A 20,263-nucleotide genomic window follows, 5' to 3' on the forward strand; every position below is an offset into this window, starting at 1 on the left:
TAGTAAGTATTCTTTTTTTTTTATCATAGTAAATAATCTCAAGTGCTGAATCTTTGTTTGAATATCCATATGTTTCATTCAGGAACCAAGTTTGATTCTTCCGATAGAAGACATCTGTTCCACTTTTGGAGGATCACTGATTTAAATTAGCATAAATGACTGGGCTTTCCTCTAAGAAGTATTTTTATGTTGTTGAGGGAGACATTTAATGTAACAATTCATAAGTCAGAGAATACAAGAGACACATCTTGATTTCCTATGTACAGTGAACGATAGATTACCTTTACGAAACAGGCAGCATCTTAATTTATTATCAGCGAATACGCAGAAAAATAACATTTTATCAACCACAACCTACAGTGTCCCAATGGCCTTCACAGTGTGCCTCACAACAAAACCCTTCCCTGTGGATGGTTCCCTGGTGGCCTGCTGTACGTCAGAAAAACATACTTATGAAGCCATCATGGCATCTTTTCCCAGGAGACCTTCTATCTAAATGAGGTCTCTGTGCTTTTCAATTCTAGTGAGACAACACAGAGGGATTTGCCTGCCTAAAACCTCAGAAGTAAGACCTCAGAAGCTCTGTGCGCTCTTTCTTTTTTTAATGACTAGGCTTGGCACGGATTCAGCGACCTCCATGTGAGACCCTGGGTGTGTCAGCCCCCCTCCCCAACCCCATAAACCTGCATTGTCACCTGCAGAAAGGCTCCTCATTAAATCCTGACCTGTGTATCATTACATTTTCAAAGGCTATGGGTGTAAATCAACCCCCAGGGTCTGTCTGCATGCCAGTTTTGATGCAACTTACCTACAGTATGTATGTGTATCTCAATACTCCATTTTTAAATGTTTGTGTGGTTGTGCTACAGTGTTTAATAGTGGCTAACAGTTCAATGCTAAAGTGCACTAACACTCCGAGTAGTCGAGATTAAACGTTCCCGGCTCAATCCAGACAGATTATGAGGCTCATCTGCTGTATATCAAATGAATGATGCAGGATCAGTTTGGTGCATTTGTAACTAAGAACAGCACACACAGGCACATATGAGAAAAGATAGAGACGCTAAAGTACCCTCTTTGCCTTGAAATCATACAGCACAAGTATTTCTGTTTGATGGTGTTACTCAAATTCTGCTTCAAAAAAGTCTGCCGTCAGTCAACCCTGCATTTGAAAGAAAATGAAAATGAAAATGTTTGCTTTTGGTCATAAATTATTAAGAAATACAGTGAGTATTGGGACAGTGACACATTTTTTATTGTTTTGGCCCTGTACTGTATTTTGAGAGTGTTTTCATCCATAACAGGTGGACCGTTTAGAAATGACAGCACTTTCTGTAGTCTCCCCATTTTAGGAGTCAAAATTATTGGGACAAATTCACATCTTTAACCTTTATTTATTTATTTATTTATTTATTTAACCTTTATTTTACTAGGCAAGTCAGTTAAGAACAAAATCTTATTTTACAATGACGGCCAAACCCTCACCTCACCTAACCTGGACAAATTGTGCACAGCCCTATGGGACTCCCCATCACGGCCGGTTATGATACCTGCCGGGATCAAACCGGGTTCTGTAGTGACGCCTCTAGCACTGTAATGCAGTGCCTTAGACTGCTGCGCCACTCGGGAGCCACTTATACTGTATGGTTATTAAAAAGTAAAGTATTTGCTCCCATATTCATTTTAACAGACGCTCTTATCCAGAGCGACATACAGTAGTGAGTGCAGACATTTTCAAACCCACAACCCTGGCGTTTTAAGCGCCATGCTCTACCAACTGAGCTACGCAATGAATACACGGGACCACGCAATGAATACACGCAACAAATAAACGCAATGAATACATCAAGCTTGTGACTACAAATTTGTTCGATGCATTTGCTGTTTTTTTTGGTTGTGTTTCAGATTATTTTGTGTCCAATAGAAATGAATGGTAAATGATGTATTGTGTAATTCTGGAGTCACTTTTACTGTAAATAAGAACTGAACAAAAATATAAACGCAGCATGTAACGTGTTGGTCCCATGTTCCATGAGCTGAAATAAAATAAAATGTTCCAGAAATGTTCCATACACACAAAAAGCTTATTTCTCAATAATGTTGTGCACGAATGTATTTACATCCCTGTTAGTGAGCATTTCTCCTTTGCCAAGATAATCCATCCACCTGACAGGTGTGGCATATCAAGAAGCTGATTAAACAGCATGATCATTACACAGGTGAACCCTGTGATGGGGACAATAAAAGGTTACTCTAAAATGTGCCGTTTTGTCACACAACACAATGTCACAAGTTTTGAGGGAGCGTGCAATTGGCATGCTGACTGCAGGAATGTCCACCAGAGCTGTTGCCAGAGATTTTAATGTTAATTTCTCTACCATAAGCCGCCTCTAATGTTGTTTTAGAGAATTTGGCCTCACGACTGCCGACCACGTGCATGGCGTTGTGTGGACGAGCGGTTTGCTGATGTTATCGTTGTGCACAGAGTGCCCCATGATGGGGGTGAGGTTATGGTATCGTCAGACATAAGCTACAGACAACGAACATGATTGCATTTTATCAATGGCAATTTTAAACAGAAATACTGTGGGATTTTTTTTGTTGCCATGATAATAGATTTAAAGAGTAACCTAGGTAACATCAAGGGACATGATCCCATTTCTACTACTCGGACTCTAAGATCAATATTCTGTGTGTTGGAATGGAGCTACCAAGTTCAGTATAGATGTTCTTGTCTTTTATTGCTCTTCATTTGGCTTTTTCTGAGATCCCAACGGCGCATAATGATAGGCATATCACTGGATGGCATAGCCAGCCTTTTTTATTATGGCAAAATAAAGACAGATGCTGTAGGAGGACGTTGCAGATTTATTGCATAGCTTTGGGGACAGAGAATGGCCCATATGTCAAAAATGTATATACTAAGAGAAATTTGCATTCAAATGATCAAATTTTTCTTTGTCTAGTCCTCTGCGGTCACGTTCATGTACTGAAGAGTGACCAACTACCTGTCGGCATCGGACCTGGGTCATATGCATGTCTCCAGACTGTTATTCCACTGAGTTAAACTATAGGAATTAGCTTGGGGAGCTGATATGTTTCTTTAGGATAATGCTTCTTTAGGTCTCAGTCAAGGTTAGCCATCATGTGACGGTGAGTTTAATCCACTTAACCACCTCCGCTACTCTGGCCTAGACATGCTAGTGGAGTGTAAGGTTGAGTCGACAATCCATCACTTTCCCAACCATAAAGCGATGCTAAGGTCCCTGAGACATGCGCTTCCCCCTCAGTCCATGCCAAAGCCTGCCATACACTTCCAGGAAGATTACCAGCTTTGACAGAGTCAGTACGATATCCCCTCTTTTTATATTCTTCAATTCTTAGAAGTAAAAACTCACTGTTCAGCAACGTTCTTTGAAAGGTAGCCTACCCACAGGCAATATAATAACTTCACTTAGGAACGGGGAAGAGGTGTGTTTCATAGGATGTTTTTTTTATTTATTTGCCAGCCTTTTCTTTTGGAATGTAGTGTGACATACCAAGCGGTGATGCAGCCAGACAAGATCCTCTCAATGGTGCAGCTGTAGAACTTTTTGCCAAAACATTTCAGCCTTCTGAGGGGGAAGAGCCATTGTCGTGCCCTCATCACTACTGTATTGGTGTGTGTGGGCCATGATAGATCCTCAGTGACGTGGACACAGAGGAAATTGACGCTCTCAACCCGCTCCACTATAGCCCGTCGATGTGAATGGGGGGGTGCTCGGCCCTCCTGTAGAGGTTGTTGTCCTGGCACCACACTGCCAGGTCTCTGACCTCTTCCCTATGGCTGTCTCATCGTCTTCGGTGATCAGGCCTATCACCGTCGTGTCGTCAGCAAACGTAATGATAGTGTTGGAGTCGTGGGTGAACCGGGAGCACAGAAGGGGACTAAGCATGCACCCCAGAGAGTGCCCTGTGTTGAGGGTTAGCTTGTCGGATTTGTTATTGCCTACCCTCACCACCTGGGGCAGCACTTCAGGAAGTCCAGGATCTAGTTGCATAGAGAGGTGTTCAGTTCCAGGGTCCTTAGCTTAGTGACAAGGTTGGAGGGCACCATGGTGTTGAACCCTGAGCTGTAGTCAATGAACAGCATTCTCGCATAGGTGTTCCACTTGTCCAGCTTGGGAGAGGGCAGTGTGAAATACAATAGAGATTGCATCATCTGTGGATCTTTTGGGGCGGTATGCGAATTGGATTGGGTCCACTTGCCAGCTGATCAGCGCATGCTCTGAGTATGCATCCTAGTAAACCATCTGCCGCCCTGCAGCCTTGTGAATGTTAATCTGTTTAAAGGTCTTACATCGGCTATGGAGAGAGTGATAACAGATTCGTCTTGAACAGCTGATGGTCTCATTGTTTTGTTGTTGTGTTGAATTGAATTGAATGGAATTGGACCGGGAGAGTTTGAGACTTTGAAAAGCACTCAAATATTTAATAGCATTGCTTAAAGTCCTTAAGATGTTAGGTACAGTGCTACCCAAGCTCTACTGTTCAACCAGAAGTCTTCAAGTGGGTATTTCGGAGGACTGCTGCATCAGAGTGTACCCACACTTTCACCACTTTAACCACAGGGCAATCACAGTTGTATTCCCATTGTGATAAAACATATTGCTAGATTGAGGTTGGGGAAAACATGTTTTACCCCTAGCTATTCAGAACTCTACAGATCCACACATCGAGGTGCGAGGACTCAATCAACACATCACAGGGCCAAATAAAATCATAAAACACACAGTCAGATGATTCAGGGTAATCCGTGTGAGATGAAAAGCAATAATGACGAACATTTCACTTCAGAGGTTCTGGCCTTGTTTACGCACCATCTATCTCCTTCCGTTTATGCTCTCCAGCAGGCCATCTAACCAGGCTAGGCCGCTCTCCAACGTTTAGAAACCACCTCACAGAAGCACGCCACATCAATTGTAAATGCATATTAAAAGCGTGGGCTGCATATACACCCGCGTGTCAATGCCTGCTTATTGTACTAGCGAAGTCAAATATGACAGAAGCCCCGCTGGTTTCACTCTAAGACAAACAAATAACCATTTACTTTGATTGGTGCGTGTCTTTATAGCAGGCTAAGCATCAAAGCCTGCCCTTATTCTTTTCATGTTCATTTTGTACCTAAAATGGGCAATTATTCCATCAAACATGCGTGTAGAAAGTTGGAGGGCAGACACAAAACAATAATATGCCAAATTTGCCATTTAGACTTCTTTTGATGTTGTGGCCCTCTGATGTGCTGAATAATATGTTGACAGAATGGAAATGTCATTATCTGATGTTCACTGAAAAATAATGCTGAAACAGGTGATTTTTTGTGAATCATTTTAAAAGGCAAGGAAGGGTATTCATTTAATTTATGCTTTGCTGGTATGTATGTGGTAATTGATTAGAGAATGAAGGGCTACTGTACAGTAAGTATATCTGCGAAATGTCATTAACAAGTAAGTGTCATGGAAAAATCATATCATTGGTACTTTTGATATATATTTTTTGGTACAAAATTATATTGCTTTGCCAAACTAGGAACAAACACAATTGTCCAAATGTCCTTTTTATTTGTCCGTGGTGAGAATACCTGCAGAGCTATTCTCACCATGTGTCAACCCATCTTAACACATTTCCTTTGAAATACCTGCAGAGGTATTCTCACGAATTTATCAGCTTCAATTGCAAAAATAGTTTACAGCTCTCTGTTTCTCTCTTCCTCTATCCCCCTCCTTTTCTTGATTTTATCCTCACTGAACAATTTGGAGAAATAAACCAAACAATTGCTGCCAAGATTGCTTGAAGCTGTGTCTTGAGTTGAGTGAGAGAGAAAAGGAAAGCGAGAGACAGAGTGGTGTGTCTGAGTGGAGTTAGAGCGTTTTATTCTGCAGAAATGTGTTGTAGTATAAAAGCATGAACCTCAAACTATGTACAGTCCATCTACCCCCAGCTTGATGACACAGAGAAATGCATTTAATTTGTGGACAATGGCTACTTCCTCTACCAGGATATTTATCTCAAGGCACTGTGAAAGAAACTCTGATCGATATCGTATAGAGCGCAGCACAAGCCCTTTGATTTGCTACTGTAATCGCCCTCAATAAGAAAATAAACTTTGAGGAAAGAAAAGTTGAAGATCCCTTTTAAATATAGAAAAATCAGGATCAAATACCATCTGATCCTGGATCTGTACATAAGGGCCTCTCCTGTGAGACTTTGGTCGAAGATCCCCCCCCCCCCCCCCCGACTCCTCTATCAGTTTGAATGAGGGCCCTGCCAAGACTGTCTGTGCGAAAATGATTGAGCGGACTGCCAATACCGCAGATTACATCATATATCAAGGCCAGTCAGATTTCACACAAACCATCAGTAAGAGCAATGCACATTTTGGACACAGAATAAATATTGGCTGACCCATAAGACCCAAGCCAATGTGTTACGTGTGTTTACTCTTAAAGCCCTCGAGAGGGTTATGTCCAAGGTGAACAGGGTTGTACCGCAACGAACTTGAACTTTGAATATTGTTGAATTGGAACTGTTTCAAACATATTCATTCATACAGATCTTCTCTTCACTGTATTTAACACCACTGTTGAGTCACTGTTTGATACTCGTTGAATTCTCTATATAAACTCACAATTCCCTTGAGAACTGATATTTGTAAACCTTGATAGCCTTCATCTCGATCAATACAGAGCCACAAGAGAGTACTGTATAATCTTTATTTGAATCATGTCTGTAGTTCCCTGGTTGGGTTCAGAAGGTGATATGGTTGTTGGTGTGCTGTACTGTACTGTGCCCTGTCTGTGACCCTATTGGGGATTGATAGTAGTCTCATAGAAGATCTCTTCATAGGAGCTGTAATCCGATGTGTACTGCAAGCCATCAGAGGACGGAGAGGCTATGTTCATATTTGTGTTTGAAAAAGAAAGATTGTGCAATGTGTAAGAACCCTGGTATTTGTCTGGTTATCAGAAAATGTGTGCCCATGGATATCTCTTTGTGTGCAAGGGTTTCTGTGGTCTGAGAGTTCCCTGACAGTTGCACAGTTAAAATAACTACATTTCACCAGTCACTGTAGAATACATTTGAATATAATAGAATACATTGGGGGTTTTTTTTTTGGGGGGGGGGGGGGGCTTGGCTGATCCACAGAGTTGTGGTCTTGTTATCCCCCTACCCCCTACCATCTTTCCAGTAGTCCGTATATAGATATGGATCGCTGGTGCTGATTTTATCTGTGGGATAACTGTGTTATAGCTCTAGATCTTCTTCCTGAGCCTTGAGGTTGGTTGTCCTCCATCATGTCAACAAACCTCGCCACCAAAGGAGTTTAGCTGTACCTAATGAACACCAGGGGGATCAGCCTGTGCCTGTAAACGGAATCATACACAACACCACACTCTCGGCCCTCTCAAACACACACTGCCTAGAGAGATACAGCAGCCACGAGGCAGCACTTGGCGTTCTGAACTAGTTATAAGACTGGCAGATCTAAAGGAAGGAATCCCTACTTCCTTTGCTGGGCTTGTTGTATGTGTGTTTGATAAACAATTAGAGTGGATTGATGCAGAGATGGCAATGTTGAAACATGCTGTCAATGGAGTATGGGGCAGTGGAGGCTCCTCAGAGGAGGAAAGGGAGGACCATCCTCCTCAGGGAATTTATAAAAAATCTAAATAGTGAAACATTCATGAATGTAGTTCTGTCCTTGAGCTGTTCTTGTCTAATGATGTTCTGTATTATGTCATTCTGTGTTATGTTTCATGTTTTGTGTGGACCCCAGGAAGAGTAGCTGCTGCTGTTGCAACAGCTAATGGGGATCCTAATAAAATACCAAATACCAAATAAAAAAAGTTTACCTTTTTAGATAAAACTATAGTAAACAGTGGTGGAAAAAGTACCCAATTGTCGTACTTGAGTAAAAGTAAAGATACCTTCATAGGAACTGACTCAAGCAAAAGTGAAAATCACCCAGTAAAATACTACTTGAGTAAAAGTATTTGGTTTAAAATATACTTAAATATAAAATGAAATGTAATGGCTTAAATACTTTGTGCTTTGTGAGGATCAGGTAATGAGTGGCTAATCTGCCTTTGCCATCCGTACTGTTAGCTAACGTTCAATCGCTGGAAAAGAAATGGGACGAACTGAAAGCACGTACAGTATGTCCTACCAATGGGACATTAAAAACTGGAATATCTTATGTTTTACCGAGTTGTGGCTGAACGACGACATTAATGAATGACCACATTAATAACATTCAGCTGGCGGGTTATACACTCTATCAGCAGGATAGAACAGCAGCCTCTGGTAAGACACGGGGCGGGAGCCAATGACTATTTGTAAACAACAGCTTGTGCACGATATCTAAGGAAGTCTCGAGGTTTTGCTTGCCTGAGGTGATAAGCTGTGGACCACACTATCTACCTAGAGAGTTTTCATCTGTATTTTTCGTAGCTGTCTATATACCAACACAGATCGATGCTGGCACTAAAACCGCACTCAACGAGCTGTATAAAGCCATAAGAAAACAGGAAAACGCTCATCCAGAGGTGGCGCTCCTAGTGGCCGGGGACTTTAATGAAGGGAAACTTAAATCTGTTTTACCTAATTTCTATCAGCATATTACATGTGCAACCAGAGAGAGAAAAAAACTCTAGACCACCTTTACTCCACACACAGAGGCGCGTACAAAGCTCTCCCTCACCCTCCATTTGGCAAATCTGGCCATAATTCTGTCCTCCTGATTCCTGCTTGCAAGCAAAAATGAAAGCAGAAGGCACAAGTGACTCGGTCTAAAAAAGTGATCAGATGACGCAGATGCTAAACTACAGGACTGTTTTGTTAGCACAGACTGGAATATGTTTCGGGATTCTTCCGATGGCATTGAGGAGTACACCACATCTGCACCATCGAGAGCATCGTGATGGGTTGCATCACTGCCTGGTATGGCAACTGCTCGGCCTCCGACCGCAAGGCACTACAGAGGGTAGTGTGTACGGCCAGTCCATCATGGGGCCAAGCTTCCTGCCATCCAGGACCTTAATACCAGGCGGTGTCAGAAGAAGGCCCTAAAAATTGTCAAAGACTCCAGCCACCCTAGTCATAGACTGTTCTCTCTGCACGGCAAGCGGTACCGGAGCACCAAGTCTAGGTCCAAGAGGTTTCTAAACAGCTTCTACCCCCAAGCCATAAGACTCCTGAACATGTAATCAAATGGCTACCCAGACTTTTTGCATTGCATATTACCTGAATTACCTCGACACCGTTGCCCCCGCAAATTGACTCTGTGCTGATACCCCCTGTAAATAGCCCCGCTATTGTTATTTACTGCTGCTCTTTAATTATTTTTTATTCTTATCTCTTACTTTTTTTTGTATTTTCTTAAAACTGCATTGCTGGTTAAGGGCTTGTAAGTAAGCATAACATTGTAAGGTTAAATTGAATTCGGCGCATGTGACAAATAACATTTTATTAGATTTTTTTATTTGAATATACTTAAGTACAAAAGTAAAAGTATAAATTAATTCAAATTCATTATATTAAGCAATCCAAACAACGTCATTTTCTTGTTTTTGTTATTTACGGAAAAGTATTTACGGAAAGTATTCAGACCCCATTACTTTTGCCACATTTTGATACGAGAGAATGCCAAGAGTGTGCAAAGCTGTCATCAATGCAAAGGGTGGCTACTTTGAAGAATCTCAAATATAAAATATATTTAGATTTGTTTAACACTTTTTAGGTTATTTACATGGTTCCATATGTGTTATTTCATAGTTTTGATGTCTTCACTATTATTCTACAATGTAGAAAATAGTGCAACCCTAGAATGAGTAGGTGTGTCCAAACGTTGGACTGGTACTGTATGTAAATGTAATATTTCAATTTGATATGTTCTATAAATTTGCAAGCATTCCTAAACACCAGTTTTTTTACATTATGGGGTATTGTGTGTAGATTGATGAGGGTGAAAAAACTATTTAATCCATTTTAGAATAAGGCTGTGATGTAACAAAATGTGGAAAAAGTCAAGCGCGACTGAATACTTTCTGAATGCACTGTATAGCCAGTGGCACATTGCAACAATCGGACATAATTTACAAACGAAGCATGTGTGTTTAGTGAGTCCGCCAGATCAGAGGATGACCATGGATGTTCTCTTGATAATTGCGTGAATTTAACCCTAAGCTTTCAAAATTGCGTGAATTTAACCCTAGCATTCAAAATGTAACCAGTACTTTTCGGTGTCAGGAAAAAGGTATGGAGTAAAAAGAACATTATTTCCTTTGGAATGTAGTGAAGTAAAACAAAAAGTTGTCAAAAATATAAATACTAATGTAAAGTACACATACCCCAAAAACTACTTAAGTAGTACTTTTAAGTATATTTACCTAAGTACTTTACACCACAAATACTAAATACATTCACATGTCACCAAAGAGTTGATTAAACACTGTTTTGCAATGGTCTACAGTAGCCTTAGAAGCACTCTGCAGGGTAGCACCATGGTGTAGCCGGAGGACAGCTAGCTTCTGTCCTTCTCTGGGTAAATTGACTTCAATACAAAACCTAGGAGGCTCATGGTTCTCACTACTTTCCAAAGACTTATGCCCGCCAATCTATCAAAGCTCTTGCAGCATGAACTGACATGTTGTCCACCCAATAATAGGATCAGAGAATGAATCTATTACTGAAAGCATAAGCTACAGCTGGCTAACACTGCATAAAATGTGGTGAGTAGTTGCCTCAAAAAGAGACAAAGACAACAGTTGAACAGTTTTGAACAAATTCATTTCTTCCAAAATTAAGGAGAAGCGAGAGAGAGAAAGAGAGAGCTAGCTATATTTCGTAGTATATATTTTTTTCACTTTCTCTTTCACGTACTTAGCTACCATGGAACGCAGCTAGCTAGTTTGGTCTTCTCAAACACCCAGCTCAAACAGAGAAGGACGCTATGTTAGCTAGCTGACTATGGTTATCCAACACTGGAAGTCAAGGTAAGCTTTTGGTTTTATTAATTTATTGCCACTGGGGCCCACCGGTGTAACTGCTAAACTGCTTGCTGCTGACGGTACACTGTACTACATGATTGTAGTGGGTTTACTAATGCGTTAGTTCTAGTAGCTATGTTGACTTGACGTTAGCTAATATGGTGACAACGATGTAGGCTGTGTGTAGCAGGTAGCGGTCATGATATGAAGGTTTTGCTTGGAAATGTTTTTTCGCCTTTTCACATACAGCTGATGTGTTGTGCACTGAAGTCCATAAGATAGATGCGAGAAGGAATTATATATACAATGAGCTGTTTGTATGTGGCTGCTATGAATGTGAACTGTGTTTGCGTGTGATCAGAGGTGTGTGTATTCATTGTTCCGATTAAAAAATAAATAAATATATATATATATATATCTTAAACAGAATCAATCACAACGAAACAGGGATAGACATACCTTAATTTGTCCAACAGAAACTCTCGTTTGTAACTGTTGGACTAATGATTATACCGTAGATCAGCTGAATGCAGGCAAGAGTGTGCAACACGGTATTGAATGTGACCTGTCTGTCACCTTGATTACTCATAATTCTCTCGACTTGTGCGTAGATCAGTTTACGTTGTAAACTTTCATTCATAGGCTAGGTAGTAGCAACCTCATGATGGGTACAGGTAAAATTTGAGTATCATGTAGTAGCCTACACCTATCCATGTTACATTGAGCTTGGTGAATGGAATATGAATGCCAGTCATGTAATCTGCTGTAATAGCAATAGCAATAAAAAAAAAATATGCTCCCTTGTCTTAAACGGCACGGACCGCCACTGGTATGGGGGTTATGATAAAAATGGGTTTGGTCTTCTAAATCGTGGAATAACGATGGAATGTGAATGTATTTCAATAGCACAGATGCAAACATAATGTTTTCAAAGAGATCCAATGGAATGTGAATCCCGTAGCGGATACATAATTGGAACAGTTTTCACTTTGTGAATAAAAAGTGAGGTACACTAAAATGCATAAGAGCTGAGTTGAGCTAATTAGGGAGGGAGTGTATTGGCCATAGAATTAGGAATTAGAGTACTAACAATAATTTAATAGGATCTCTATGGTACTGGCTCTCTAAAGGTAGCTCTTAGAGAATGAGTAGATTCAAGACTCCTGGCAAATAATGATCTCCTCAAAGGTTGGGGTGTGTGTGTGCGCTTGTGTGCGTGTGTGTGTGTGTGTGTGTGTGTGTGTGTGTGTGTGTGTGTGTGTGTGTGTGTGTGTGTGTGTGTGTGTGTGTGTGTGTGTGTGTGTGTGTGTGTGTGTGTGTGTGTGATTGAAGATAAAGGAATGGAGAGAAACAGTAGGCCCAGCTCACAGGAGTGAGAAAAGCAAATTAGAGGTGCAACTGGGGGTGCCAATACACACTGGGCGGTAGCAGTAAGGCGGTAAAGAGACAGAGACAGACAGAGACTGAGCGAAGAGAAGAGCTACAGACAGAATAAGAATATTTTTCACCTTGAGCTGAGTGAGGTATCAACTACACCGCTATTATAGCTGGCAAAATCACAGGTTGCAATGGATCGTTTAATTTGATCTGGACTCTGAAAGCTAGCTAGGTTGCAAGAATGAGAATGTTCTATATCTAATTCAGTGTAGAATGTCTATAGGAATATACAGAGTCTTATTCAATGCATTGACTGCATCTCAGAGAAACAGCAAATCGGTAGTGGGCTGGCCACGGCTGCAGTCATGCAGTCCCCCGGCTGGCAGAGCAGCTGTGGGGAGTTTGCGGCCCACTGCCCAGAGATCCATTTCGGATCCAGTCAGGTGTTACACCAATGACACCTCTAGTTGGTCTTTAAGATAGCAATCAGTGACCTTTGATTTGGGTAGCCGAGTTGTCACGCCGTGGTGGTTTGATGTATGGTGGGGCGGAGGCGGTACCTGGCGGATGGGGGGAACGGGGAAGGGGGGATGTGACACAAGCTATTCCGCTGAGCAGCCTCTTTCCTCTTTCTTTGCATAAATAAAACAGCAATACTTTTTGAGCAGGGGACAGAGTTCAGCAGCATTCACCGTCCCTTTAACAGTGAACTGTGGTTTGTGGTGAAGTGGATGTTTAATCTACCTTAATGAACTGTCTCATTGCAACTCTTCCCCGTACATACATAATATCCTGTTTACGCTTTGGAATAATGGCTGATAGATCTATAAGAGGGGTGCAAAAACCCCTTGGCTAGAATTTAAAGTGATATTCTCCAAAACAATGGTAAAAGGGATCATGTCAGTTTGGATTCAAGGCTACAAAGGCTCAATCCTCAAGGGCCATAGTACTGCTGACTTTTATGTCCCTCTAGCTTGATCTGCTTATGTTACCAATTAGACATAGGTTTCACACATTTGGTTACCCGTGTATAATACAGTGTCTTAAAGGCAAGGATGAAAACCAACATACACGATGGACCTAGAGGACCAGGGCCCATATTCATAACATGTCCTAGAGTAGAAGTGCTGCTCTAGAATCAGTTTCACGTTTTATCATAATGAATATGATTATATGGACTGGGGGAGGGGGGTCCTAAAAGGCAGATTTTTGTCTCTAATAAAGACCTTTGTGTGGAAAAACTCATTCTAATTGGCTGTGGGTGGACCTATGCCCTCCCAGGCCCACCCATGGCTATGCCCCTGCCCATTCATTTGAAATCCATAGATTAGGGCCCAATGACTTTATTTCAATTGACTGATTTCCATTTATGAACTGTAACTCAGTCAAATATTTGAAATTGTTGCATATTGCATTTATGTTTTTGTTTGTTTGTATAATTGATGTATTGACAATTCAAACATGTCAATTGGAATAACATGAATAAATGTATTAGTTTCAAATCAAATATGAGGAAGCAAGAGACTAAAGCCGTGAATGGACCGTAAAATGGTCATCTATCATATATTCTCCAGAGAGCTGTACAGCATTAGTTTAAAAAGGATTTAATTTGAATTGATTGATCTTAACCGCTCGCAGATAAAATGACATTGCGTCTCTTCTCCATCTTATCGTTTTCACTGGGAGGCTCTTTTTATCTATCATTATGAAAAACAAGGATAACTTGACAGAACAAAGAAATATGAAATCCTTCAGATTCGCCATGCAGCAAAGCCATTGCACAAGGCATGATTCCATGATTCAGCATTAGGACCACGAGTGTTGTGAACAATTACTCTGTTTGATTGCTATATTTCACTCTGCTGTCAACAGTAATACCTCTGTGGTGTGGGGCTCTCGTGATGGATCCAAATCGTATCCTTCAACCCCTTCTGGCCAATATGCGTGCGTCTGCTCGCCCATATATTCTCATCCTCGAATGGGGAGCTGACCTGCAAATGATTTCACCAGTCCATTACAATTAATAACACGCAACGGGTCTTTCGTGCTTAGCGAGCTACTTAGCGTCACACCCGCCTGACGTGACCAGAATATTATTTTTAAAACAATGTCTGAATGGGAGTCCGTGGCGGCGGTGAAAAAATCCCCATCAGAAGGGCCAGTCAGCCATGGCGACTGCTTTACATGGAGTCTCTCGGGCCTCGAGGAGTGGTCATACGTTTCCGACATGAACAATGTTGCCGGAGTTTGCATTATACAGAGGCACTCCAGGGGGAAAGCGTCTCGCTGATGGGTCTATTACAACCTAGTTAAGTCTCTCCAGGAGTCTTTTTGCAGTTCCGAATGCATTGCTGAAGAGATGTCTCAGAAAGCCTTGGTTGAAATTGAAACTGAATGACTTTATCCAATATTTCGACCCTCGTAAAGTTTGCTTGTTGTTGTAGCAAACATGAACAATTTGATTGTTGCAGGTGTTGTTCAAGTTGTTTGAATGTAGGGGTGTTTCCATTCAAGACAGATTCCCAACCATTCAGAACACACTGTATTGAAGAGATGCAGTCATCAAGCCATTTGTGTGTTTCACAAAGAATTTAGGTAGGGGTAAACAACGGCACTCTTCTCACAACATAGCTGAAGCACTAGACACAATACTCGGCTGACAGACATTATGAGTGGCTGCCATTCTTTTCAAAGCTCCCTACTTGACAGCTTAAGTATATCTTTTTTAGTTTGTTTTAGAAAATAGGTTATTTGCTACCGAGGCTGTTGAATGAATGCTCACTAATTGTACTTGTACCTGTATGTGTGTGTATTTTATAGAAAGAGAGAGAGAGAGTGTGCGTATGTCTGTCCGTAAGAGTGTGTGAGTACGTGCCTGCAGTGTGTGCGTGTGCATGTGTATTTATGTGTGTGTGTGTGTGTGTGTGTGTGTCTGTCTGTCCCTGTGTGTTCAGGGCGTTTGATGACACTGACCTTCATATCCCCTGGGCTAGGGCTAGCAGCCATTTATCTTTTATTCATTCGGCCATTTCTGAGGCAGCTTTTCTGTCACCCAGGCTTGTCAAAACAGAGGCCATTTCATGATGTGCAGCGCTTGGTGGCAAAATGGTGCACAGTCAAACCCTGTAAAAGGTGATGCCACAGTCCTGGAGAGGCTTTGTCTTGAGACGAGACTGTCTGTCACTAATTGTGTTATGCCACTGTCGAGAACACCTGTCTAAAGCAACTCAAAACATTCCCTCAAACTTTCTTTCCTGCTTTAGTATTTTATTTTTGCCTGGAGAAAGCAAAGTCTACTCAGGTGTAATTCACAACAGCCAACAGAACTGTCACTACAGAACTGTCACTAACACTTCTCGAGATATTAGAAAAATACGTTTTACAATATGTCATGCATTGGAATGACAAGTTCCAGTCATTATTTTTGCTCGTAACTCTTCAATGCTGAATATTTCATGTAGCTGACTCTTTTGATGTCTGCTTTGATGGTGGATTGCAAATACAAATCATCATATTTTCTCTTACTGTTGGTGTTTGATAATGCATTCGCTCACAACTTCCATCATTGCCAACCCACACAACACTACAAGTTCTGAAAGTGTTTGACTTAATATTCTGCACGAACAGAGACTCATATGCTGTAGACAGGTGTGCACAGGGGCGTCATGTACCCATTATTTTAGAAGGGGTACAAATGTTTGTTTGTTTTGGCTATGTACTCCAGCACTTTGGATTTGAAATAATACAATGACTATGCGGTTAAAGTGCAGACTGTATTTTCATCCATATCGGGTGAACCGTTTAGAACCCCCCCCCCCCCCCATTTTAGGGGACCAAAAGTATTGGGACAAATTCACTTATGTGTATTTAAAGTAGTAAAAAGTTAAGTATTTGGTCCCATACACACAATGACTACATCAAGCTAGTGACTCTACACATTTTGGGGATGCATTTTCTGTTTGTTTCGCTTGTGTTTCAGATTATTTTGTGCCCAATAGAAATGTGTAATCTTTATTTAACTAGGCAAGTCAGTTAAGAACAAATTATTTTTTACAATGACGACCTACCCCGGCCAAACCCAGACGACGCTGGGCCACCAAGAAAGAATCAATAGGCAACATAGCTTGATCAAATTCATTTACAAACATACCTCCTGCGGGTCCTGCCCATCACCAGCAGCTAAAATCAAATCAGATGCTGGGTGTGTCACTTGACACTCTCTCCTTCTCCACTAACAATACTAGTCATGTTCCACTGCTTAGACGTTGCATGCATTAACCAATGGTTGCGTGCCACGTCATCGACTGTGTCATCGACTGAGATTGCTATAACATATGTGGTTAAATGATAGGTAAAATATGGTCCAGTTAGTGTGCCCCCTCTGCAAAATAGCACTTTTTTTTAATAAATAATGTTGATAAAATGTGGGCTTAAAAATTGTTTATTAAATAATTTTACATCTGAAAATAAAATAAAAACAGAAGAAATCTGAGATGTTAGTGTCCTTGTACCCCCTATGGGTATGAAGCCTCTGGGTGTGCACCATGACTTTATATGGGCCTCACTTCACATGATTAAGCCATTTTAGATTCTAACTTCTTCTCTCTTGTTGTTGTTCCTCAGATGACAACTGCAGACTGAGTGACTACCGGAGGTTGAAGACCAAAATTCTGAACCTGCATGACCAGAGATACATGGAAACTGGCAACCGCGGGGGCCACAAAGACAACATGGCCACCAGAAAGAAGCTGGTCGACCTTCTGTTTAAGCGCTTCGACGCCGATGGTAGCGGGAGAGTAGACAGCAGCGAACTGTCACAGGTGAGGAGGCCGGGACTTGGATGTCACTAAGTGTTTGAAAGAAAAAGGGAAAACCAACAAAACATTGTGTTTACTACTACACACCAAGGAGTAGCGAACTATCACAGGTGAGGACATGAGAGTGGACAATAAAGCCACAGTAAATGTCTCTCCCACATGTCAGTAGCCATGCCATCACACCATTCCCTGAAATGAAGAAAGAGTAAACAAACAGAACCTAAACATTGTGTTTACTATAGCCTCCTAGGTATTTACTATAGGAGCCATCTTGATGTATTATTTTCAATATTATCCCCTTTTCAGTTGGTCTTTGCTTCAGAAAGCGAGGCGATTTAGAAATGTAATAATCCAGGTCAAAGGAACGTTCCGCTCGTGGTAGAATGTCGGCTTTGACTGTTACGGCCCGAAAGTGTGGTTGGATATGGACTTTTATGTGACTTTCATGACAAAGGAAGACATTTTATGCATAATGAATTTATGTTTCGCAATACCTGAGGACTGGTTTATATGCCATGCATTTAAATATTTGAATAAGTAAGCAACCACTGCTGGTTTAAATAACCTTTCAACTGCTCTCAGTTTCATATTAATATATCCAGTGGCACTCTGATTTCTCCTGCCTCTATAAGACTGATGTGAGAGAGACAACAAGCTTGATTCATATTCTTATGCATTCACTCTTTTGAATCCAAAGTGCCCCATTTGATTACAGCCAACAACTCTGATATTTAACTATATATATATATATATATATATATATGTTTTTTTTTTTTTTTACATAACAGCAGTGCTTTCAGCTGGGGGATGAGAGCATAAATCGATGAACAGTGGGTGAAATACATAACGAAAGAGAAATTGTAATGTTGTGTTGGGCTTTATTAGACTATGTAAATATTCCCTGTTGATACATTGGAAAGTTGCTTCAGGTAGTTACCATAGGTACCAAAAGTATTAGATTACGGATGACACTAAGGACTAGACACAAAGCTATGAGCCATCATCTATCCAGGTGTTTTAATGTCAGTCTGTCCACAAACATCCACTGCACAGATTGAGTAACGCCATGTTGGTTATAAGTCATTCCTCACAGAAAATGCTAAGGTCTCTCTTAAACCTTGAAGCATATGGCAATGGTGACACAGTTACATATACAGTACAAACTGATATTAAATGCAGAATATGTAGTAGCTATTCTAAGCCTAACGTTTTTGTCTTGTCTACAAAAGCGCTGCAATCATTAATTCTGAATATCAGACGTTGACACAATTGACCTCAAACTATGCCACATCTCAAGAAGTCCTCAAACTATGCCACATCTCAAGAAGTCCTCAAACTATGCCACATCTCAAGAAGTCCTCAAACTGTGCCACATCTCAAGAAGTCCTCAAACTATGACACATCTCAAGAAGTCCTCAAACTGTGCCACATCTCAAGAAGTCCTCAAACTGTGCCACATCTCAAGAAGTCCTCAAACTATGCCACATCTCAAGAAGTCCTCAAACTGTGCCACATCTCAAGAAGTCCTCAAACTATGCCACATCTCAAGAAGTCCTCAAACTGTGCCACATCTCAAGAAGTCCTCAAACTATGCCACATCTCAAGAAGTCCTCAAACTGTGCCACATCTCAAGAAGTCCTCAAACTATGCCACATCTCAAGAAGTCCTCAAACTATGCCACATCTCAAGAAGTCCTCAAACTATGCCACATCTCAAGAAGTCCTCAAACTGTGCCACATCTCAAGAAGTCCTCAAACTATGCCACATCTCAAGAAGTCCTCAAACTGTGCCACATCTCAAGAAGTCCTCAAACTATGCCACATCTCAAGAAGTCCTCAAACTATGCCACATCTCAAGAAGTCCTCAAACTATGCCACATCTCAAGAAGTCCTCAAACTATGCCACATCTCAAGAAGTCCTCAAACTATGCCACATCTCAAGAAGTCCTCAAACTATGCCACATCTCAAGAAGTCCTCAAACTGCCCACTCGGCCCCGCACATCTCAAGAAGTCCTCACGCCACACTCGGCCCACTGCCACATCTCAAGAAGTCCTCAAACTATGCCACATCTCAAGAAGTCCTCAAACTATGCCACATCTCAGAGGTCCTCAAAACTATGCCAGATCTCAGAAGTCACTCATGGCTGAGAATTCAATCAGTGAAACCCTAATTTCTTCGCTCTTCATGTTTTGCCAGGTTAAATTATACAAATTTGATGTGACCGATCATTTCAGCCCTCATTTACGAGTGTAATTGTTAATTGTAAATAAGAATTTGCTCTTAACTGACTTGCCTAGTTAAATAAAGGTTAAGTAAAATAAATAAAATAATTGTTAATTGTAAAAGAGGCTTCTGTAAATGGGGTGTTAATTTGACACGGACTCTGGTGGCATTCCAAACACGATGTGAATCATTTAGTTAATTTAGTTCAAAGGTTAAGGCTCGGGATAGTGTGTGCGTGTGTGTTTGTGTGTGCGTTCAATGTGTGTGTGTGCATGTGTGTGTGCATGCGCATGTGTGTGTGTCTTCAGATCTGAGTGGAAGAAGGGGCAGGTGGGTACACTCTATCTTCAGACACGGACACCCTTCTTTATGTTGACGCAATCAGATAGTGTCGATTCCTCCAGTACATCAAACCTGAACATCAACTACAGAGCAAGGTAAAGGTGGTTTGATTTCTTGCCGGGACATGATACATTTAAGAGATGGTGTTGAGAATCATCAAAGACTGGTGATTTACAGCCCCTTCTAATATTACCATCTCCCTGAATCGAACCGTCCGCCATGGGGTGGTTCAGAAAAGCAGAGAATACTATGTTTTTTGATAACACTTTCTCTGAACCAACTGTGTCTAATGTATTATGAATGCGTTCGATTGCCAATTGTTATAAATTGTCTTAAAGGATGGATGCACTTTTATGAATGCTTATAGCAAGTGTTGTAATGCACTGTGAAGTGATCGAGGTCAATGGAAATACATTTCTAGTACATTATCATACACAGATGGCTTTAAGAACGTTTTTGAAATTCAACATGTGAGG

The 20,263-nt window shown here is 41.1% G+C and overlaps 1 protein-coding gene across 2 annotated transcripts in view; it reads left to right on the plus strand.

The window, feature by feature from the left end:
• LOC106611554 (follistatin-related protein 5) overlaps positions 1 to 20,263 on the plus strand; it is a 161,489-nt gene that overhangs the window by 69,257 nt on the left and 71,969 nt on the right. For both annotated transcript variants that reach the window (XM_014211883.3, XM_014211884.3), the window contains exon 5: positions 17,028 to 17,224. In XM_014211883.3, coding sequence (XP_014067358.3) covers positions 17,028 to 17,224 — 197 coding nt within the window. The remainder of the gene's footprint in view (positions 1 to 17,027; positions 17,225 to 20,263) is intronic.

The sequence above is a fragment of the Salmo salar genome, chromosome 09 (assembly GCF_965601325.2).
Source record: "Salmo salar chromosome 09, fSalSal1, whole genome shotgun sequence".
Lineage (NCBI taxonomy): Eukaryota > Metazoa > Chordata > Actinopteri > Salmoniformes > Salmonidae > Salmo > Salmo salar.